The sequence below is a fragment of the Callorhinus ursinus genome, unplaced genomic scaffold (genome assembly GCF_003265705.2).
Source record: "Callorhinus ursinus isolate GAN/ISIS: 27379988/994484 unplaced genomic scaffold, GSC_fseal_2.0 scaffold12, whole genome shotgun sequence".
Lineage (NCBI taxonomy): Eukaryota > Metazoa > Chordata > Mammalia > Carnivora > Otariidae > Callorhinus > Callorhinus ursinus.
Genome location: NW_027397074.1, coordinates 5,478,082 through 5,502,541, shown reverse-complemented (window position 1 = coordinate 5,502,541; position 24,460 = coordinate 5,478,082). Strand labels below are relative to the sequence as shown.

General features: G+C 44.1%; 1 protein-coding gene across 5 annotated transcripts in view; it reads right to left on the bottom strand.

Annotated features, from left to right (window-relative positions):
- Positions 1-7,229, bottom strand: part of NAPEPLD (N-acyl phosphatidylethanolamine phospholipase D) — a 56,640-nt gene extending 49,411 nt beyond the window's left edge. For 2 of the 5 annotated variants that reach the window (XM_073898701.1, XM_025872760.2), the window contains exon 1: positions 6,528-6,941. Coding sequence is in view for 1 of the 5 variants with exons in the window: in XM_025872761.2 (XP_025728546.2) it covers positions 6,954-7,165 (212 nt within the window). In the remaining 4 variants the exon portion in view is untranslated. The other 3 variants (XM_025872761.2, XM_025872762.2, XM_073898700.1) reach the window with 3 other exon arrangements.
- Between the last annotated feature and the right edge of the window lie 17,231 nt (positions 7,230-24,460).

Here is a 24,460-nt window from a genome sequence, read left to right as displayed (position 1 = left end):
TTTATGCTAGCCTGGCAACTGCCAACCATAAAGCCTACTCTTCCCCCCTGCCCCACTACACTACAAGTTAGAGAGCGAGCATAACCCCAAGGTGACCACAGGGTGCCAGCACTAGGAAGACCACATGGCTAAGAACAAAGTTTGATAGGTCACAGACCTGTATTCCATCCAGCCGAGTCACAAATTCGACTCTGTGCTCCCAAGGAAGCCAAACCAAAAGAAAAAGACACATAATCGATGATGATTCACATTGTCTATAATAACCCAAAGCAGCCTATACGTGAGAAGTGTTCAGTAAGTATTTGTTGAATGAACAAATGAAGAAGAGGAGCGTAATCTCCTAATTATTCTTCACTGGGATAGAGTTGTTTTTAAAAAGACTCATTGGGAATAAAATTATAGGAGAAGCAAAAGTAACCAAAGGACAGTGAGACAAAAGCCAACAGAGGGCGTTCCTACTACTAATCACGGAACTAAAGACTGAAAAATCCTAGGGAATTCTTGAGGCCTTGAAGTTATCTGGTGGTAAAGTTGTGACCTAGTGGTAAAGATTAGAAGATGCTGGGGCGCCTGAGTAACTCAGTGACTTAAGCATCTACCTTCCGCTCAGGTCATGATCCCGGGGTCCTGGGATGGAGCCCCACGGCGGGCTCCTTGCTCAGCGGGGAGTCTGCTTCTCCCTCTCCCTGCCGCTCCCCCTGTTTGTGCTCACACTCTCGCTGTGAGTGTCAAATAAAATATTTTAAAAATAAATAAAAATCAAAAAAACTAAAATAAACAGACAAATAAATAAATAAATAAAAATCAGGGCACCTGGGTGGCTCAGTCGGTTGGGTGTCTACCTTCGGCTCAGGGTCCCAGGATCAAGCCCCACGTCAGGCTTCCTGCTCAGCAGAGCCTGCTTCTCCCTCTCCCTCTGCCTGCCACTCTGCCTACTTGTGCTCTACCTCTCTGTCAAATAAATAAATAAAATCTTTAAAAAACTTTTAAAAATACTAAAATAAAAACTGCTCTATAAACAAAAAAAAACACAAAAAAAAACAGAAGAGGCCTACCATAAAATCTAGTCCCCCACCCCCCTTTTCTCTTCAGTCACAGAGCCCCAGTTCTACTTAGGGTAGCTAGCTATGCACCAGCTAAATGACCACCTTTCCCACCAGGGATTAGCCATTATCGATGATACTTTGTGATTCAAGCAGAAGTCTTCCATGTTGCTTCTGGGAGTCTCCTTAAGGGCAAAGGAGACACTCTTTTTGATTTCTCCTGTATCTTGCTGGCCGGAGCCACCCTGAGCGTGAGGGTCACTTCCTAGGAATGGCACAGAGAACCAGGACTTCAGGGGCCACCATACCCACTCTGAATCTTCCAGCTCTAAGCCTCCCCAAACTAATCCCAACTGAGACAATAACCGTAGCTGCGAAGTTCGGGGAAGCCATGGAACCACAGAATCCTTCCTAACCCAAACATGGGTACAGCACGCAGCACGCGTGACTGCTCTAGTTTACTGCTTACTAGGCACTTACTCTGTGCCACTTGGAATATATTCATCATCTCATTCAACCCTCAACATTCCCAGGAGGCAGAGATCACCCTTATGTTAAAGGTGATGTAACAAAAGGTTTACTGAGTTTAACAGTTCACATAAAGGCAAAAAGCTGGCTACCATTTGGGCCTGGAGATCCAACCCAAGCTGAATCAGATTCCAGAGCCTACACTCTTTTCCACTGATCATGGTGAATCTGCAAGAAAAATCCAATAAATTTATCTTGAACGGATACCGGGTTCAAAGTTAGTAGCATAGAGCCAAAACCTACGGTCTCACTGGCAAGGCTAGCCTTTTTTCCTTTTTGGCTTTCAATGATGTCCTTTCTGTTCCCTTTCCAAAGTAAAAAGCACTTAGGAGCTCCCTGATAAGTTCTCTTATAAATATAACTGCCCTTTAAATTTTACATGGAGAAGACTTCAAACGTGACCTATTTAATCACTAAACTGTTCTCGTTTAAAGTTACATAGAAAAAAAACAAATGGGGCGCCTGGGTGGCTCAGTTGGTTGGGCGACTGCCTTCGGCTCAGGTCATGATCCTGGAGTCCCGGGATCGAGTCCCGCATCGGGCTCCCTGCTCGGCGGGGAGTCTGCTTCTCCCTCTGACCCTCCCCCCTCTCATGCTCTCTCATTCTCTCTCTCAAATAAATAAAATCTTTAAAAAAAATCATTTATATAGTTCTATATTCTAGTCATATAAACAGATAATATATATGAAGCCTTGAAGATATTTTCCTTGTCTTTGAAAAGATGTCTTTTGAGTTCATCCAGCATATAACCCCCTGGCATTTTATCCTTCCAACTGGGAAGAACTGTTAATCAAGGTCAATGAAGAGACACCTTCGGGCAAGGGGACCAGCACATGTAGTGTGCCTGGAGCTTTCCCAATTATAGCACAGAGAGTCCTCCATCCCGAGAACCTCCTCAGTCCCAGAAAAACCTGGAGGAGTGATCACTCTGTGGCCTCAGGGTACCATATAAATGCAGTTAGGTCTTCAACAAAATTTACTAAAATGTGAGTTCATAGTAAATCGGAGATGACCATTATTATTAAGTACAACTTAAGATATTTGGGCAGCTAAGCAAAGAGGAATTATAAAGCTCTCCATATTCATGCTTAACCAAGAGAATGTTGCTGAGAACATACAAAGTTTGTCAAATTCTTCATTGTGGTGATATTCAATATGCCCACCGGCATTCATATTCATGCAGTTGAAAAACAAGCGCTGAACAGCACATATACATTTATACACAATGAACAGCTCATCTACATGTAAAATTGAGACGCTATGTGAGCAAAGAATGAGAGAGGAATCAACTTTCATCCAAGAACGTTAAAGTACCTCATCCCTGTGAAATGGAAGAAAAGTCTCATTTTGAGGTTTCAGTTTTGCAGTATCATGACAGGCTAAAAACTCTTGCAAGAGTAGAAACAGGAAATCTGTAAATTAAAGAGGTTGGACCAGTACATACTAAAGTCCTCTCTAACTTGAACATTCAATGACTCAAGTTCATCCCTGTGTGACCCCTTTACTTCACAGGTGAAGCAAGTCAGGCCGGAGGGTTACATGACATTCCAAGGGTCCAGCTGTGGCTGGGGATAGAGCCTGGGCTGTTTACTAGCCATGCTTTCATCATAATTATGTTTAAAAACACCTGGACCAGGGCGCGTGGGTGGCTCAGTCGGTTAAGGGTCTGCCTTCGGCTTGATCATGATCCCAGGGTCCTGGGATCCTGTCTCGGGGGCTCCCTGCATAGCAGGGAGTCTGCTTCTCTCTCTCTCCCTTCCCCCTTCTTGTTCTCATTCTCTCACTCTCTCTCATTCAAATAAATAAAATCTTAAATAAAAACACTTGGACCAAAAGAGCATATGATCAGCATAAAAAGATAAAGGACACATTCCAACTCATGTAGGGTATTTTACTTAGTTTAACTCATAAACAGATAAGTGGGCCTTCACTTCTTTTTTTTTTAAAGGGGAGTCTAGAAGCTCTTTAAACTGTCCTTAGTTACTTGAACCATATAATGGCACAACATTCTGAATATATACACAGTACTTCTTTTCACAAACTCTCCAAACAAGCGAAAGGAAGGAACACAGTAACTTGAAAAGAGAACGAACATCTTTGCAGTTTGAAGGACCCCCAAAATACAGAAAACTTTCCAGACTAATTATTGCTGCAGTTCAGGTGTCCTAGCATCAGGGTCTTGTAAGCAAAACAAACAAGCACCTTACCAGTTTAAGGGGTGCCAGAAACAATGAGGAAGCTTGCGATGTCTTTATTCTGACAACTTTACTCTTAAAAAATGAGATTACAAAGGAGCACAGAAGTATACAGGCACTTCCTGTCCAGCCATTATGTTACCGTCCCTTAATCTGGGAAAACCCCGATTTAGATAAACCTGAAAATCTGCTGCCTTCAAGGGAAAAGATGAATTGTTTTAGGTAGCTGGTACATACCGAGGTCTTTCTCAATCACGCTTTTGAACCGACGCTGATCCATCCACATGCCAGCTGTGTACCCCTACAACCGATGATCCGGACCACTTGCAAACAGGTTTAGGGCTATAATCTACCTCTGTAATGCACACCAAAGCTTGCTGAGCCCCACCACTCGACCCTGGCTTCATTGGTACCCCTTTCCAACAAGAGGCAGCAGGGGATATTCCTGCGCAAGGCCAGAGCCACTGTGCCAAGGGACCTTCGCTAAAATCTCCCAAGCTCTCAGTTTCCTGATTGTCTCATCTGTGGAATGGGGTTAATAACGTCACATATTCAATGTCTATTAAGTCAAGCTAATAATACATAAACACTTGAAAGGGCTTTGTAAGTTACAGTCATAATATTTACGTTACCTAACCAACTGAGTTGACAAAAGACTATTTCTGATATAACTAAACTGCCCCTGGGGTCATATGAATACATATATAATCTGTCACAAAAGTCTTAACATTTAAATACACAATAAATAGTTATCAATTCAAAAGACAAGTTGAGCAAAGCACTATAAATTATAGATAGGTAGACTTCTTCAGTAATATAGCAGTTAGAAAGGTATGTTACTTGAACTTTATGCTGGAAATCACATGATTTCTTTCAAAGATTTATTTATTGGGGGGGAGGGTGTGAGAGGGGCAGAAGGAGAGGGAGACAGAATCTCAAGCAGAGGCTGCACTGAGCGGGGAGCCTGACTTCAGGGCTGGACCCCACAACCCTGAGATCACGACCTAAGCTGAACCAAGCGGCGAACATTTAACCGACTGAACCACCCAGGCACCCCACATGAGGATTTTTTTTTTTTAAGATTTTTTTTTATTTGTTTTTGTTGGAGAGGGAAGGGGGGGGGGAGAGAGAGAGAGAGAGCGCGCGCGTGAGCATGAGAGGGGGGAGGGTCAGAGGAAGAAGCAGACTCCCTGCTCAGCAGGGAGCCCGTTGCGGGACTCGATCCCGGGACTCCAGGATCATGACCTGAGCCGAAGGCAGTTGCTTAACCAACTGAGCCACCCAGGCGCCCCATGAGGAATTTTTTTTAATGCCAGTTTTACACATGCCCTCACAGGCCTCCAGGATAAAGGTGCTCGTTAACATTTAATAACGTGCACAGTTCATTTCCCCAATAATACTTCAAACATTTTTTACTTGTATTCTTTTCAATCTAAGATGCTGGATCAACACAGCCCCCCAGCTACAGTCATATTCTTATTTGCATAAAAAGAGTAGAATGGAATGGAAAAACCCTCTACATCCACAGCCATCTACCACTACAAAGAAAAAGCGGAATGAAAATCAAAGGCAAATAGTACTTTTCCATAGACAAAACGTTCTTTAAAATCCCCTCAGTTTCCCAAACTCGTAAGTACCAAAGGAACATTATACCCTTTTCAAACAAACATAAGAGGATGACTGCATCAACTAAAACAGAACCAAAACCCTACAACGGAATGCTTATATTAAAACATCCTTCATACAATCATCCCTGGACTAATTTAAAAATTAAGTTTTGCAGTATGAATTCTGTACAATTTAACTTGGAATTGTGAGCAAAAATAGGGTATGAGAAACACTCAAGTATTTCCCCCTCTTGGAGACTCACGGAAATTCTTCAGCAAGAAAGTCTGCAGAATGCAACAAAAAATTTTTGAAAACTGGAACTGTATTTCCAGGTGACTCACAACAGTTTTAATTGAAGTATCTCCTAAATTCTTAAACAAGTACACTTGCCCTAATTTCTTCACTCACAGACCTAATGTTTTCTTGCAACATCAGACTGTTGTAGGATATAGGTAATCTCTTCTTTTTAAAGATTACATAACTTCTTTCTAAACGATATCTATGAGGCTAAATCAAAAACGGTGTAACTAAAATAGAAACAGACGTGTAGATAACCACTTTTAAGAGAGATTGGAACTGTTTAATTTTCAGAGAGTCGTAGCTGAGGAATGAGTTTCTCAATAAATTAATCAGAATCATCAAAAGCAAACACTTCATGCTCAGCCAAAGCAAACGAGATGAGTCATATTATAACAGTAAAGGCAAAGGACAAGGACTCAGTGACTTTTTAAAGGTTAACTTTTCTCATTCTCTCAATATTTTCCAGGTTCGACTGCCGTGTTGATGCATCAGACTGGAGCCCACGGAGGCCTATTTATCTCAACTATCGGGACCACAGCGAGTTCTACACCGGGGAAAAAACGCTATCTGCATACCTGTTCTGAAAAGCTTGCAATAATACCCAACTTAAGAAACAACCACGGGACAAAAAAAACTCAAGCAAGCACCAGCTTCCACCACCCCACCCCACCCCACTCTGCTCCTTTCTTTTGCTCTTCCATTCAGTGGTTAACTTTGAAGACAAAAGCAAAAAAACCTGTTGGAATGGATTTTTTTTTTTTAAGATAAATACCATATATGAAGCAGAAATAAGTTGCTCTAAGGAAGCTGTCGACCCATTCGTTTACATACAGCCAAAGAAGGTACACCCACATGTATTCCGATCAGTGAAGATGCAACCTGGTGATCTGCAGAGAAGACGGGGCTGAAACAAGTCCCAGAGACGGCTACTCTCCCAAGAGGGGGCGTAAAAAATGTGGCTCTTGACCCAGGCAGCTTCAGAGATGCGGGCTCCGCAACTCTCGAGGTGCAGAAATTCAAACGAACCCCTGCCTCTCACAAGTGCAGCATCTCCAGGAGGAGGCAGGGCTCCGCACCGGGAATCCCACCCACGGGGCGCTCTACTTCGCTGAGTCCACAAACAGCCCCAGGCCGGACTGCGCTGGCGGCTCCACCCAGAGGCCGAGGAGAAAGCGAGCCGCGAAAGGGATCCGCGGGCGGGAGGAAGCAGCCTCGCGCGAGGCCGGAGCGGGAGAGCCGACCTCCCGGCGCTCCGGCTCCCGGCGGGGCGGGGCTCACCTGGCGTGGGGGGCGGCTGGGCGCGCGCGCCGCCGCTGCCGCTGCTCTTCCTGGGCTGCGGGCCACAGCGCCCCCGGGCACAGCGCCCCCGCGCAGCGGGAGGGGCCGCGGCGGCCGGCGCCCGGGTTCCTCCGCCCCCGGCCCCGGCGCGCCGTCTCCGCCGAGGGCGCCAGCAGCTGCAGGCACCGCCTCAATGCCCGCCGCCTCGCCATCGCGGAGACGAGCTGTACGCATAGGCCGAGGCAAAGTTCGCTCCACGTGGCCTGCTCCCTCACTCATTGTGACCTTCGAATCTGGCAGCCCTGCCCGCGTCGGCGCCGCCACTCCGGCCTTTACCAAGATGGCCGCCCCCGCGGACCCCAACTCCGAGGCCATCTTGGTAAAGGAGGCACCACGGACCGCGCGCTTAGAACCCCTCCCCTGACCCTTCCGCCTCCCGGCCAGCGCGCGCCTCGGCTTCGCCCTGCAGAAACCTTTCTCCTACCAGATTGGTTACCCTGCCCTAAATCAACAGCTAACTTTCAGATGCATGAACACTTTCCTAGATACCAGCCGTAACTACTAAGACTAAATGGGTTCTTGGTGGCATCTCATAATCGGCGCTATCGTAGTAGACAAGCTCTTGGTAGAATACTTAAAACCGATGGTGCCATGAGCCTGGCAGCAAAGAAACTAATCTGAAGTGTGTACAAGAGATACTGAATGTTAATGGCAGCACTGCCTTGTCACAGTGTGCTCATTACCTTTTTAAAATGATGTCACAGCCTCCTAGTAGTTTTTTTTTTCTTTTTTACGCTCTCAGGATAAAGGGCATGAAATTGTGATTCCGAGTTTCTCCCAGGATTTTTATTTTTTTAAAGATTTTTACTTATTGAGAGAGAACAGGGGTGCACAAGTGGGAGGAACAGAGGGAGATGGAGAAGCAGACCGCCGCTGAAAGGGAGCCCCACAGGGGCCTATATCCCAGGACCCCGGGATTAGGGCCTGCACCCCATGCAGACGCTCAACTGACCGAGCCGCCCATGCACCCCTGGGATTTTCTTTTTAAACTGCAGGATGATATTATTTGTTTTAAGCAGTAATTTAAGCACAAACAGGTGGAAATCAGGTTGAAATTGAATTCATCAGCAGATGGTTGGGCAAAAAGATTCCTTCTTAAGAGTCTCCTGCTTGTGCCCATGGCCTTTGAGACTTGAGGTGTGGGCTGTTATGTTGGAAAAAACAACACACAGGCCCCAAATGCAGATAGGACAGTTGGAAAATACAAAGCAAAGTATTTTGCTATCTGAAAGTGAAGGTGCCTGTGTCATACTGCAGAAATACAAAGATTAGGTCAGGTGTGGACCTTACTCCCTCGGGCTAGTGCTGATGTCACTCAATATTCAGTCCATATTCAAGTTTCTAGGATTGTCCCAAGAATGTCTTTTATAACTTTTTCCCTCTGAACTAGGATACTGTCTAGATTCATGGGCTGCATTGGCTTACTATGCTTAATAATCAGTTTGAAGTGTTCACTTGCTAACTCTTCTCTACACATACTTACAGATACCGTGAAGAGACAAGTGTTCACAGGGTGTTCTTCCGTGAGAGCAGGTACTTGGGATAAGGATATCTCTCTAAATCAGGAAAGCCTAGGAGAGATGAATAGTCTTTTAACACACACTGAGATTATAATTGAAGCTGTATTAATTAAGGAGTAATGTTTATGCTTGCTTAACTCCTGGAATACTACATAAACTTTATGGATTGTGTTGTAATCTCTGCTCAACACAACTTCTAAAGCTTTTACGATGGTTGGATTTTTTTCTAGGCAATGAAAAGAAGCTGATCAGTGTAACAATTTATATCACTCCAGGCAAAATTTCTAGGTCGCCGTGCTTCCCTGTACAGGGCAAAGTGAACACTGCACTCTCTGCATTTCACTCATGGTTTAATTTTAGACCCTGACTTGCTGAACTGAGTTTTATTTGTCCTTCCCTCTTATGCCACCCTTAGGAAGCCAGGCACTTAGCGCATAATGATAACTATGTGTCTTCTAAATGGTTACTATTAAAAACAAGACAACAGGCACCAAATGGAGTCACTCAGGCTAAGCTTTCACATCACCAAACTGAGAATTAGTTTTTGCCTCTCTCAGAAATGGAATCTTAAACTAATCAGGAATCACCTGATCAGCACTAACAAGATCACCTGCGTGATAGACCCCTGCCATCACCTAAAGGAAAGAGACTTTGCCAACCAACCCACTTTCTGCTAGTGTAACTTCTATGCCCTGCTCCCTTGGAAACTGCTATAGAAACATAAAGATGGATGGAAATTCAGATGGACACAGTGGACACAGTAATGCTTCACCACGGCTTGACTTTAAACTGTACACATTTTCCTCCTCTTTCTTGAAGCTTTCCCTTCCCCTTCACTTTTCAGAATCCTTTGTTCCAGGAACTTGTATCAATGTTGACATCTTGCTGACCTCAACGTATACTTAGTAACAAGACTCAAGTGGCCAGAGGGAGTCTTGAGACCACACTGAAGACCGTGAAGGTGGCTGGAAGCCTATACCAGATTCCTATCGAAACCACCCAGATCCTGTACTTTAAGATTTTATTTGAGAGAGAGAGAGAACGCATGAGAGGGGAAAGGGTCAGAGGGAGAAGCAGACTCCCCACTGAGAGGGGAGCCCAACGACGCTGGACTCGATCGCAATCCCGGGATCATGACCTGAACCAAAGGCAGTCGCTTAACCAACTGAGACACCCAGGTGCCCCAATCCTGTACTTTTCTATAAAACCCCTCAGTCTTTTCTCCTGGGGGCGTCTGTAGTTTTGAAGGCAGTAGCCTGTTGCAGCCTCCTTTGCCTGGCAAAGTAAGGAAACGATCGTGCCTTTTTATCCCCAAATTCTGTCCTTCATGTTATATTTCAGCTCAAGAGCAGAGAGGGGTTTTTTTTTTTTTTTTTATTCATGAGAGACAGAGAGAGAGAGAGAGAGAGAAGCAGAGGGAGAAGCAGGCTCCCAAGGAGCAGGGAGCCCGATGCGGAACTCGATTCCAGGACCCCGGGATCATGACCTGAGCCGAAGGCAGACGCTTAACCATCTGAGCCACCCAGGCGCCCTGGGTTTTTTTTTTTTTTTTAAGATTTTATTTATTACTTTGACACAGAGAGAGAGACAGCTAGAGAGGGAACACAAGCAGGAGGAGTGGGAGAGGGAGAAGCAGGCTTCTTCTGCAGGGAGCCCGATGCGGGGCTGGATCCCAGGACCCTGGGATCATGACCTGAGCTGAAGGCAGACGGTTAACCAACGGAGCCACCCAGGCGCCCCGAGAGATTGGTTTTCAACACCTTCTTCCTAGAAGTCTTTCATTTTGCACAGCTACTCAGAACTCCTTTCTATCTGCTGGATGGGATGCTGCCCGAATCATGAATCATTGAATAAAGTCAATAAAGATCTTTAAAATTTACTCAGCTGAGGGGTGCCTGGGTGGCACAGTTCCATAGTGTTAAGTATATTCATATTGTTGGGGAAACAGATCTCCAGAACTTTTTCAACTTGCAAATCTGTAACTCTATACCCATTAAACAACATTCCCCTTTTCCCCCTACCCGTTGGCCCTGATAACCACTATTCTACTTTTTATGTGGATTTGACTATTTAAATATCCCATGTAAGCAGAATCATCGGTATTTGTCTTTTTTATGACTGGCCTATTTCACTTAGCATAGTGTCCTCAAGATTTCTCCGTGTGGTAGTATGGGACAGGATTTTCTTCCTTTTTAAGACTGAATAATATTTTATTGTATTTACCACATGTTATTTATCCATTCATCCCCTGATGGCCACTTGGGTGGCTTCTGCCTCTTGGCTATTGTGAATAGTGATGCTATCAACAAGGATGTGCAAATGTCTCTTCAAACCCTGCTCTCCATTCTTTTAAATATGTGCCCAGAAGTAGGATTGCTGGATCCAATGGCATTACTATTTTTAATGTTTTGAGAATCCTCCATGCGGTTTCCATAGTGGCTGCTTCATTTTGCACTCCCACCAATGGTGCCCAAGGGCTCCAGTATCTCTACATCCTCACCAACATTTGTTATATTTTGGTTGGTAGTAGCCACCCTAATGGGTCTGAGGTGATCTCATTGTGGTTTATTAGCAGTTTTCTGATGATTAGTTGGAGAAATGTCTGTTCAAGTCTTTTGCCCATTTTGAATTATATTATCTTTTGTTAAGTTGTAGGATTCTTTATATCATCTGGATATTAACCCCTTATCAGATATAGGACTTGAAAATATTTTCTTCTGCTCTATAGATTGCCTTTTCACTCTAATTGGGTCCTTGATGCACAAGTTTGAGATAGTCCCATTTGTCTTTTTGCTTTTGTTGCCTGTGCTTTTGGTGTCATATCTAAGAAACCACTGCCAAGTCCAAAGTCATGAAGTTTTTCCCGTTTTCTCCGAGCAGTTTTATAGCTTGAGGTTGCACCTATTTTTGTATGGCCTGTGAACTAAGTATGGCTTTTACAATTTTACTTGGTTGGAAGAGGGCAGTGAGAATCAAAAATATTTTGTGACTCCTGAAAATTACACAAAATTCAAATTGCAGTGTCCATAAAGTTTTATTGTCACACAACATTCATTCGTTTACATATTGTCTAACTGCTTTTGCACACAAGGGCAGAGCTGAGTACTTGCTCCAGAGATGTAGGACACACCAAGCCTAAAATATTTACTATCTGACCCCTTACCAAAAAAGTTTGCTGACCTCTATGTTAGGCTACTTTTCTCCCCCTATTCTCAGTATCTGAGATGGGCCAGAAAAGAAATAGAGTCAAGGTCTTAGAGACAAGAACTGTGTTCTACCTAAAGGGACAGTTAAGTAAAATTTCTCCAAACCTTCTCTTCTTTTAAAAGCAGAAATAGCAACCAAGGAGTGTCTGGGTGGCTCAGTCGTTAAGCGTCTGCCTTCAGCTCAGGTCATGATCCCAGGGTCCTGGGATCAAGCCCCACATCAGGCTCCCTGCTTCACGGGAAGCCTGCTTCTCCCTCTGTAGCTCCCCCTGCTTGTGTTTGTTCTCTCTCTCAAATAAATAAAATCTCTAAAAAAAAAAAAAAAAATAGCAGCCAAGAAGAAATTGAGTCAAATGATGTCACCATATAGCCACAATTTCCAAGGTGGGGTGCCCCAACCCAGTGGGTATTCGAGAAAAAAAGAACTTCTGTTTATGTTTTTTAAATCTTGTTTGCTTTCTCATCTTGAGTTTCATAATATGTATCTGTACAGTAGCATATTATAAAATTAAAAAACAAATATGGGTTATTTGTATGGCACTCACAATAAAAATTGGAGACCACTGCGGATCTCTAAATTAGAGAATGATATTAGCAACTGGAAAAGGCAGCTGATCTGAGGAAATAACCAAAAATTAAGCCCCTTTGCTTCTTAAGACTAATTTCACACACTATAGTTGTAAGATCATACTTTGAATTTCACTTAGCCTTTATCCCACTAGAAAAGAGACTAGCCAGATATTATAGTACTTCAGCTGTGTGAAAAGTAATATTCCTCTTGCTGGTAACTGGCCAGTATATTTCATTTTTTTTTTTTTTAATCTAAAAGAGTCAGGCTATGATCTTCAAAATGTAGAATCTAAGCCCTAGGTAAACTCGTCCAAGTAATGCTGATTGCTTTGACAATTTTAGAAAGCAGAATTTTTCTGAGAAAGAGCATTTTTTGTGGATTAATACCACAAAAAGTACAGGAGAGAACTCCAGAAGTGGAGGGAGGAGTCCGCCACCATCGCTGTCTATTCAATCTGGAAAATTCTGTGCTTCCAAGAATAGCACTGAGATAGTACAAGCCAGCATGCTACTTTGAATCATGAAACTTGAGATTAAAAAAAAAAAAAAAGATAAGTAGTGCCTGGCTGGCTCAGTCAATAGAGCATGAGACTCCATCTCAGGGTTGTGAGTTTGAGTCCCACTTTGAGCATAGAGATTACTTTCAAAAAAAAAAAAAAAAAAAGGAACTAAAGCAACCAATATGTATTTTGTAAGAATTTTAGATTTCAGGGATTTAATATTTGAATTTATTCTTCATTATTTTTTTTAAAGATTTTATTTATTTGAGAGACAGAGCGAGAACACTCCGGCAAAGTAGAGAGGGAGAGGGAGGAACAGAGGGAGGAGGAGAGAATCTCAAGCACACTCTGAGCTGAGGGCAAGCCCAACGTGGGGCTCAATCCCACAACCCTGAGATCATGACATGAGCCAAAATCAAGAGTTGGATGCTTAACTGAGCCACCCAGGCGCCCAAAATTTATTCTTCATTTAAAGCACTAGTTTTAACTTTTAAAATGGTAGGAGTGTTGAATATAGATTTGTTTTTAATCCTCTTGTTAATTCGATTAGGAGAAATCCACTGATACGAGAATTTGGTTTTCTCCAATGAGAGAGGAAACCCTCCACACCTTAGTGGTTCCCAGAATAGGATTTGAGTGAAGTCTTCATGGAAGCACACTGATAATAAATAAATCACTTATTCTTTTGTTCTTAGAGTTTTGCTAACATTATCTTTAGTTCCCATGGAGCTGAATCACATAGTTACAACAAAAGACTATAATTCAGAATAAAGAACCAAACATACTCCAAAATCTAAACACAAAAACCCAACTGTTAATGTTGAAGGCATTAAATTTTATTTATCTCCATCAGCCACCCAGCTAAACACCTTGTGTTATGAAGGTTGAGGCCTGGAGATAGATACTTTCCTAATGACTTGAGGGATTAATTAATCTTCAATCCTCCTACCTTAACAAAATACACCTTCATAAGGATGAGGCCCAGGTTCTTAGAGTTCTCTCCCCCCCTCAGAGCTCTCTGCCAGCCCCTGGAGCTCACTCAGGGAGAGCTTGCAACTAGTCCATGACATCGGCTTCGAGCTTTTGTCCTTTGCTATGATGGACTGGAGCTTACCCATGTGGACCCTTCCCAGTGTCTATGTCCCATCCATGCCCAACAGAGCCACCCCGGGCCTTGGGGTGCACACAGTAGCGTGCTGCCTGAGCTCAAGAGGACAGACATGGGGTGAGGTTGGTGCAGGCCCTGGAAGCAGACTTGAGACCACTGTGGCAGGACTCCAATTCCTGGGTACCTGGCGGGGGGGGGGTTGGGGATGGAGCTTGGGCTCTAAGAGACCAGGTCCCCGGGGCACACTTAGAGAGGGTGCAGTAACAGGAGGCCAGCGTGGGCTCTCACATGCAGGCCTAGGGTCTGAGGATTGTTATGCTCTCAGACTAAAGCATGTGCCAATCCAGCATTAGAAACTATGAACCGTCAGTATTTCCACATTAAGATAATTTATTCCCAGTGCTCAGCCAGTCCTGTGGCTCTGCCATCACTGAGTCAGCAAACAAAAATTTCAGAAGGAATCTCTAACCCTTTTTAAATTGTCCAATACATTTCCAGTACAAGGGTAATCCAACTTAGATGGCATATATTATGAGCAGAAAGGAAAAACCATTGCCTTCTTCCCCACAAAGATCAGACCAATCCCTCAAGTACCTGATTCTTCATAGACTCAAGTCACTAACAAGGGTTACTTGTTCCAGCCCTTCCCATCTACCCCTGAATTTCCAAGTCCATGGCCACAAACAGGAATGTGTGGTCTGCATACTTCCAATTCAAGGACAAAGAGTACTACTATCTGTAGTAAATGGAACAATTCTCTGTTCTCCCTAAAATATCCACCTCCTAATGCCCAGAGTCTGTGAATGTTACCTCGTGTGGCAAAAGAGACTTTATACATGCGATTAAGGATCTAAAAGAAGGGGCGCCTGGGTGGCTCAGTTGGTTGGGCGACTGCCTTCGGCTCAGGTCATGATCCTGGAGTCCCGGGATCGAGTCCCGCATCGGGCTCCCTGCACAGCGGGGAGTCTGCTTCTCCCTCTGACCCTCTTCCCTCTCGTGCTCTCTGTCTCTCATTCCCTCTCTCTCAAATAAATAAAATCTTTAAAAAAAAAAAAAGGATCTAAAAGAGGGAGGTTAGCCTGGATGATCTGGGGTGGGGGGGCCTAAATGTAATCACAATCCTTGTAAGAGGGAGGCAAGGAAAGCATGAAGCCTCTAGGACGAACCAGTCCTGTGATACCTTGACCTTAGCCCAGTGAAACGGATTTTGGCTTTTGGCCTCCAGAACTCTAAGAAAATAATTTTGTATAAACCACCAAGTTGATGGTCATTTGTTACAGCAGCAATGGAAAACTCACACACTCTCCTGCAAGCAGTCTTGGAAGTCTGATAACAATTAGTATAAGATATTGATGCCATGCTAACTTGACAAATGAGTAGACACATAGACCTAAACTCCATACTGTGACTTCCAGGTTGAACTCTGAGACGCCCAGTTTCTGGGCTTTATAGGAATAGCTTGCCGGGTTCGGGCTAGGGGTCATGGTTGGAGAAAGAAGACCTAGCACTGGAAGAGATTGCTTCTGGTCCTTGTGTGAACATGTCATTGACCGCCCTGAGCCACCATGATCACGAAGACCCCTTCTGATTCTAAAACTCGGAGCTGGAGCCAAACAGGTCTTACCTTTGAACTTCACATTCACGTGTTACCATTACAATCTCTCTCCAGCCTCCCTGTCCACCACGCCAACTGCCCACATATCTAAACTTGTGCGCACGTTTCTTCTTCTGCTTGGAATTTTCTTCCCTGCCTTCACTCTCTGAGCACTCAGGCTCATCCCTCAATGCTCAGATTGAGAATCACCACCTTTGAGAAGATCTCCCACTTTCCCAAAGCAGAATGGTTCTCTCTGACCTTGGTGCTTTCAGAGAACTATTAAAGCAGTTATTGTAGTATGACTATTTGTTTCCATTTCTGTCTCCCTAACCTAATGTGGGCTACTCATATACAAACACTCTGATGCATATTTATGCCTCTAGCACTGAATTCTGTGGTTAGCACACAGCCCACCCTCCTATTACGGCTCTAGACTAGCTATAGTAGATGAAGGATTATTCCCCGAATTCTGAAGGGCCTCCTTGGGGTTGGGGCATGGGGTGGGGAGTGGGGAGAGATGGAGGTGAAGTAAAGAGGCCAGAAAACTCATGTTTCAGCAAGACACCCAGAGCACTGGAGAAAAAGAGGCGGCTGATTTGTGTGAGGATTTAATTCAAGGCTATCCTCACCTGCTCATTGTACATGCAATTTGGCATCTCTCTTGACCTTGCCTCAAAGTCAGTTTCTAAGTGGGGTTAACAGTGTGAGCCACCTTGCACAGCAATCTGCTGATTAAAAACTCTTAGCTGGGGCAGACAGCAGGCAGCCATACACGATCTGTCAGCTCTGCATCCTTGCGTGCTTCCAGGCAGAGGCTACAACTTTAGAATTTTATGGTAACGAGCCAACAACACTGTCCTCATAGACCTTTCTGGATAACGACTTAACACATTCAGTTTTCCTTCTTAGGCCTCACCAGTACCCTGCCTCCACTCCTGGAGTGCTCCAGATAGATCTTGCATTTTCTGGATTCGAGTACAAAGGCCAAACTCACTCAGAAAACCTCTTTGAAGTGGAAAGGAGGTTGTCATTTCCACACACCTAGAAAAACCATGAAATCGCACTTTGCACAATAGATACTGATGGTTAATGTACTGTGTGTCCTTGATCATGCAGCACTCCTCATGACGTAGTCCTCTCTGTATTCCTTTGCTATTTTACACTACATACTTATGCTGGTTTAGGATTTTGCATTTCAGGTTCAGCTTTTTTAAGGTACACTTTTGTGCCTTTTCCATAGGCCAGACGCTACTAACTTTCCAATTCTCAATCTTCATAACAAACTCAGACGCTAGGCATTAGTACACTCCTCTATAGAGGAGAAAGTGGAGATTTAGAGAGACTAACTTTCCTAAGGGCACAAGGCCAGTAAGATGTGGAAGCAAGATTCAGGCCCATTTCTTTCTTTCTTTTTTTTTTTTTTTTAAGATTTTATTTATTTATTTGACAGAGAGAGAGAGACAGCGAGAGAGGGAACACAAGCAGGGGGAGTGGGAGAGGGAGAAGCAGGCTTCCTGCCGAGCAGGGAGCCCGATGCGGGGCTCGATCCCAGGACCCTGGGGTCATGACCTGAGCCGAAGGTGGACGCTTAACGACTGAGCCACCCAGGCGCCCCCAGGCCCATTTCTGTTGGATAGAGGGATCCAATAATTAGACTCTCCTCTTGCTTGCTTTTTACAATGCTAATGTGACATTATATTGCTTAATAAATACCACTCAGCAATTAACGATAGCCTGGGGTAGGGGTGTGAAAAAATGTAATCCTGGCTTCCAAAATTCAAGATTTCTACAATTTCCATTGTGGAAAAGCAAAGGCACTGCCATCATGTAGCATATCATCTAGTATTAACATCTAGGTGGATAGAGCTATGTACTCCCTATGCTCAGAGTTTCCCAGCATTAAGGGATGATGGTAACCCTCTTGGAAAACAAACTACTCTCTGTTTTAATTCTTAAAGTGAGAGCAGAGTTAGAGCCCCAAGGACTCTACATGGATCTAAGCCAAAAATGAAATATAGGTTTATCATGTACATGTTAATGTACATTGAGGGCAACATTAGTGGAAATTATCATGCTTTGTAGAAATTCACATTAGCCTACAAACTCTGCCATGTTCCGTGCCATCATTAAGATGAAATCCACCGTGAATTAGGATTCATTTTTTTTTTAAGATTTTATTTGAGAGATAGAGCGTGCAGGATTTGGGGTGGGGGGAAGGAGCAAAGGCAGAGGGAGAAGCAGACTGATTCCCCACTGAGCAGGGAGCCCGATGCGGGGCTCGATCCCAGGACCCTGAGATCATGACCTGAGCCCAAGGCAGATGCTTAACCGACTGAGCCACACAGGCGCCCCTAAGATTGATTATTTAGTAAACACAGTCTCTGTAGTAACCTGCAACCCAGATCTTCTACGGAGGGATAAGGACTGTGAGAGAATTTCTAATGCAAGCACAGTGAACTTAGGGTTTACAGATTGTTTCAGATTTACAAGGACAGTCTGAGATTCATTCTTGGCTTGGTCTTGGCTCCTACAAGAAGCTAGTCAATTCCCCAAGAACAAGAATAATAGACTCCAGTAGTTTCCTAGGAGTCTATGAGCAAACCCAGATGATTGCATAAAAATCATTTGGAAAGTATCTTTAAAATACGGAGGGGGCGCCTGAATGGCTTAGTCGTTTAAGCCTCTGCCTTCGGGTCAGGTCATGATCCCAGGGTCCCCGGATAGAGCCCCGCATCTGGCTCCCTTTCAGCAGGGAGTCTGCTTCTCCCTCTCCCTTTGCCCCTTGCCCCTGCTTGTGTGAGTGTGCACATGTGCTTTTTCTCTCAAAAACAAATACTTAAAAAAAAAATACAAGCAGAGAGACCTCCCCCAGCAGAAGTCTCAGTAACAGCAACAACTACTACTTTATATAGTAGTGTTTACCGTGTTCCAGGCACTCTTCTACGCACTTCACAAACATTTACTCATTTAACCTGCTCAACAACCCTGTGAGGTCAATGTTGTTATCATCACCATCTATCAAGGATGAAAGTGAAGCACAGAGAGTTTAAGGAACTAGGGATACTACAGTGCATAAAACCAAATACAATCTCTGGAATCTTCGCTTACATAAAAAAGAATGACTTACATTAAAAACAAAACATCAATAACAAAAACTCTTTGAAAAAACAAACAAACAAAACAACAAAACAAAAAAACCTTATGCCCAGACCACTCATTCTTCAACACTTAAGGCTTCGTAAGTGAGCCAGGGTTAGCTGCCCAACTCTTTCTTTTGCTTCTGTTCTCTCTTGAGAGAGGCTCATCTGTCCATCAACCACCCAGACACACCTGGGCCAACCTGAATTTCAGCAGTGGCTTCAGATAGATTCACCTTAGGGGCGCCTATAAAATTCTTCAAGTATGTACCCAGAACTGAACACCACCTTCCAGGAAGAGCTAGATGTACAGAATGGAGTGGGAAGAGCTGTTCTCCTGGGGAGAACAGTATGGTTTTATAAAAGTTGTCTAAGATGGATTTACTCTTTTTTTTGATCATCATACTATTATTACTATAAGCTTCCAGTTTGCAAAAAGATGGTTTTAGGTTGCTGTTTAGTCCAATCCTCCACTAGTCTCTTATCCGTACAGTTAATTCTTTGAAAATAAAGAGAGCTTTTAAGTTTGTGTCTATGAAATCTTACTGTAGGACATGAGGCCCATCATCCCAGCCAATTGAGGGCATCTTAATTTTGATTTGGTCTCTGTCAAACATCCTTTTATGTGGCAAAAACATGACTAAGGTGATAGGTTTTTACTGAAAGATATAGGGAAAAAGCCTCAAGGCAGACTGAACAAGCATTTAACATTTAGGATACAGCAGTAGCTCTCTGAGCCCAAAACATCTTTGACAACCCAAAGCAATCCAAATGTTAGTGACACCAATACTTCTGAGGCCCTGAATCTGTCTTTGTTTCCCTGTCTTTTCTCTTATCACTGCTTTACTCCATCTACTCTAATCTTGTATAAGTGTTCATCAAGTACCACCTGATGTCACTCTGCAGGGTTTCCAACTAATTAGAGAAATGGTCAGCAAGAATGTTGAAGCTACTGCCAGGTCCTCTCAATCTAAGAGTATTCATGTTTTTTTAATTTTTTTTAAAGATTTTATTTATTTGAGAGAGTGAGTGAGAGAGTGAGAGAGAGAGAGAGAGAGAGAGAGAGAGCACATGAGAGGGGGGAGGGTCAGAGGGAGAAGCAGACTCCCTGCTGAGCAGGGAGCCCGATGTGGGACTCGATCCAGGGACTCCAGGATCATGACCTGAGCTGAAGGCAGTCACTTAACCAACTGAGTCACCCAGGCGCCCAAGAGTATGTTTTTTGTTTTGTTTTTAAAGGTTTTATTTGAGAAAGAGAGAGAGTATGCACACACAAGTGGGGGGAGGGGCAGAGGGAGAAGCAGATTCCCCACTGAGCAGGGAGCCCTGGTAGAGCTTGGATCCCAGGACCCTGGGATCATGACCTGAGCCAAAGGCGGACACTTAACCCACTGAGTCACCCAGGCACCGCACATATTTTCTTAGAGTAATGAACATTTCCCATTTCAATATGGAATTATATTATTTGATACTACCAGCCTGACGCTTTAACATACTTTTCCACAAGTAAAAAAATTACCGTTTGGGAACACCTGGGTGAGTGAGTGAGCGAGAGCGCATGAGAGTGCGTGAGTGGGTGAGAGTGCGTGAGAGAATGAGTGCAAGTGAATGAGAGGGAGTGTGAGAACGAGTGTAGGTGAGTGTGAGTGATTGGGAGGGATTGTGAGAGTGTGAGGAAAAGTATGAGTGTGAGTGAGATGAAGGTGTAAGAGTGTGAGTGAGAGTGTGAGTGGGTGGGTGTGATAGTGTGAGTGGATGAGTGTGAGAGACTGTGAGTGAATAAGTGTGGATGAGAGTAAGCGAGTGAGCGCGAGAGTAAGCGAGTGCAAGTGAGCGAGAGCGCATGAGTGCGTGAAAGTGCATGAGAGTGCGAGAGTGCGTGAGTGAGGTGAGAGTGAGAACGAGCGAGAACGAATGAGAGCGAGAGCGACAGAATGAGAGAGTGAGTGAGTGTGGGTGAGAGACAGAGTGACAGTGAGTGTGAGAGTGAGTGACTTAGTGTGAGAGCGAGAGAATGAGTGATAATGAGAGCGAGTGTGACTGTGTGATTGAGTGAATGAGTGTCAGTGAACGTGAGTGAAAGAGTAAGAGAAAAAGAGTGAGTGTGAGTGAGTGAAGTATGAAAGTGAGTGTGAGAATGAGTGTGAGTGTGTGAGAGAGTGAGAGACTGAGAGAGCGAGTGACAGTGAGAGCGAGTATGACTGAGTGTGCGATTGTCAGTGAACAAGAGTGAGTGTGAGTAAAAGTGAGAGAAAGAGTGTGAGTGAGAGACTGAGTGACAGTGAATGGGTGTGAGAGTGTGTGAGAGCGAGAGCGAGTGACAGTGAGAGCGAGTGTGACTGAGTGTGCGATTGAGTGAATGAGAATGTCAGTGAATGAGTGTGAGAGTAAGAGTGTAAGAGAATTGTGAGAGAGTGACAGTGTGACAGAGTGTGACAGAGTGTGACAGAGTGAGTGAATGAGTGAACAAACAAAGAACAAAGAAACTGGAGCCAATAGTGCTCATTCATATGCAGTAAGGAGTAAATGTGTTCATGGAGTAGAAAGACTGTCGGTTTGGATTTAGGCAGACCTCAACTTGCCTCTTCGTAACTCTGTGACCTTGGACTATTAGGTGTCCTCTGAGCCCCAGCTTCCTCATTTATATATTAGAAATAATTACACCTACTTACAGAAGTGTTTTGAGGTTAACGATAACGTATGCAAAGACCTAGTACATTGTCTGACACATAGTAGGTGCTCAGCACACAGTTGCTGTTTTTATTAATATCAGTTTCTATCTAGTCCCCAACTATTTAATCCCTCCCAAGACTCAAGTCTGATGCCACCTCACACACCCTCCAGCCCCTGCTTCCCACCAAATGGCCCCACTCTGGGCTGGTGTTTAGGCCAATCCAGACCTCACGGTCAACCCTTTCCAGCTGCTAGTTTTCCTGCCCCCAACCCTCCCCAACACACACACACACACACACACACGCTCGCTCTCTCACTCTCACTCCCTGGAGATGTGGACCTGTGCTCTGTTCATATGGGTTTGAGCCTTAGTGCTCGGTCCAATACTAAGTCTGTCTCTTTGGAAACCCTCCTGTCACACTTCTCAGACCCCACAGTCCTTCCTCCACAGGGAGGATCAAGGACAAGGCCATGGGGCACCTGGGTGGCTCAGTCGTTAAGCGTCTGCCTTCGGCTCAGGTTACGATCCCAGGGTCCTGGGATCGAGCCCCGCATCGGGCTCCCTGCTCAGCGGGGAGTCTGCTTCTCCCTCTCCCTCTGCCTCTGCCTGCCACTCCCCCTGCTTGTGCTCTGTCAAATAAATAAAATCTTAAAAAAAAAAAAAAAAAAAAGACAAGGCCACAGGGCCAGTCCCATACTGTGGTCCTTCCGCCAGCTAACACGCCTCCCCGGATTTCCAAGTATCCCCTGTTCTGGACCACCAGGACTTGTCCCTCACCATTTGGGATATTCCCACTGGTTGGGGCTAGACCTCCCCTCACTGGTTTTGTATAGTGTGTTCTCCTGCCTTCCAGATCCTTGCACCCAGGACATGTTCTCCCAATACATGTCCCAACCCAGTTATCAGGCCTAACTCCTGAACGCGGTTCATTCCTCCTGCCTGTTCACACTGTAGATCTACCATGATAGTGAAACTACTATACCGAAGCCTTTAACCGAGGGTCACGGGGAGGTGCGTAAGATCGAGTTAGCCTTTGACCTTTTGTCCTTGTGAACGGTAACGAAGCCTAGAAATATTAGGATGCAGGCAAGTCACTACTTGTGTGGAGCTCGAAGTTAATCTCTACTGTTCATGTAACAAAAAGCTGGAGAGTCTGGCTGCTCTTCACGTCAACAGTTCACTGAAGACAGCTTCAGTTTAGATGGTAGATTTGGGTTGTTGTAATAGCACAAATTCTTTAAAAAAAAACAAAACAGAGCTGTTGGTTGTTGACTATTTAGGAGCTGAAAGGTCATCAGCAGGCATGGCTGGTACTGTTTTGTCAACACTGCCCCAGAGGTACACCCAACTCAGAGCCAGCAAGTCACCGGACTTGGTCACCCCCTCTTCCTGATGAGGCTCCCGGGGAAGTTTCAAGCACTGTGTGTTGTTGTGAAGACCTGTGTTTCTAACTTTTCTGTCTGCCTATTGGCAGTTATCTACGTCACAAAAAAGAACACTTTATGGTAAAAATAACGCACGTTCACTTTAGAAACAGAATACAGTGAAGCATAAAGCAACAGATAAAATCGTCATCCATCCCAGCATGGAGAGATAAGCACCGCTGACATTTGTAGGCTTTCATTCTTGTAGCTTAAAGAGAACTTCGCTTGTGTTTATTAGGAAACAATGTTTGGAGGAACAAAGTAATAGAAGTGACTGAGCACTTATTATGTACCAGCCTCTATACTAAGTGCTTTAATATGTATTAACCTATTTAATTCTCCCAACAGCCCTGCGAGGTAAGCTTGTGAGGTAAACAAAAGCGGGTTTCAAACTAGGCAGACTGCCTGGAGCAGGCGTTCTTACCCAACATAACGGCACAAAGGCGAAAACAGAGGCTGCTCACGTTCCTAGGACTCGGAGAACCATTTTAACATGTTACATTTCAAGAAACTGATTTTGAAATTCACCAGAAAATACATCATCTTGTGATTTACGGAACAGGAGTGATATTAAATACAAAGCGTCAACATGGGTAACGTGTATTAGTTCTTTGCTCCAAAGCTGAACATTTTCTCACAGGCAGAATGATGCCCTAACTAACCTCGGTCCATTCCTTTAGTCCTTAATGCATTCAATCTATTATACTGAGCAGTGACCAGGGGACAAAGTCTGGAAGAAGACTATTCCCATTTCTATATTGATCTTCTAAAGCAAAACAGGAAAGATATCTTACGGAGAATCTCCCTAAAGAAGTTTTTCTTCCTTATTTTAAATAAAGTGATGCCTTCAGTACCAAAAAATTCAAAGCTGAGCTTGTTTGGGGGAATTCCTTAAGTAGACATCCCATAAAGTGAAGACTTAGGATGGGGGGTCCATAAAGCATAGAATTTGGTCAGAGCTCTGGGTTCTTTTCAGCATCTCACCTTGACGTCTTAGAAGGTACGGGATCTTCTCAGAGCCTCATTCGTAAGCTGGCTGTGATCGTATTAGCTGCTCACCACCTTATTGTAAGGACTAGAATTTCGTGGGAAACGGTCAACTCCCATACAAACTGAATAACTCTTACTTATATATATATAAAAATATCAGTTTTACAATGATAATAACTGGGCCTAGTTCTCCATAAAAAACACAACCATATTACCCCTATCACTGAAAACACATTGATCACGTGTGCCTGATAAAGCTCAATGTACTGACACGGGCGAGGGGACCCAAAACACCAACGTCAAAGATGACCACATGACCATATGAAGTTTAAAACCATACTACTGGTCTATTTTTCCAAGAAAATGTCCAATCTCTAGTTAACCAGGAAGGAGTACATCAGTATAATACATGAATTCAGTGTCCCCATCTGATTAAAATTAAAGGTGTCCTATTGTTGCTAGGTCAAGGCTATTTTACATGAAAACACTAAGAATATTACATATAAGATTGGATGTGAAATAAGCACCAGGCAAGGGTCTAAAAACAAACATATTATTAAATTTAATCCCATATGAATCCTGGCTTTAAAGGAAAGTCTCTACATAGAGCTGATAAAGCATCTGCATCCCCTATGTACGTATGTGCATACACAAGTGCACACAGACTATTTCCCCAAAGGGCTTTTCATTTATTTGCTGCAAATAAATGAATCACTTGGTC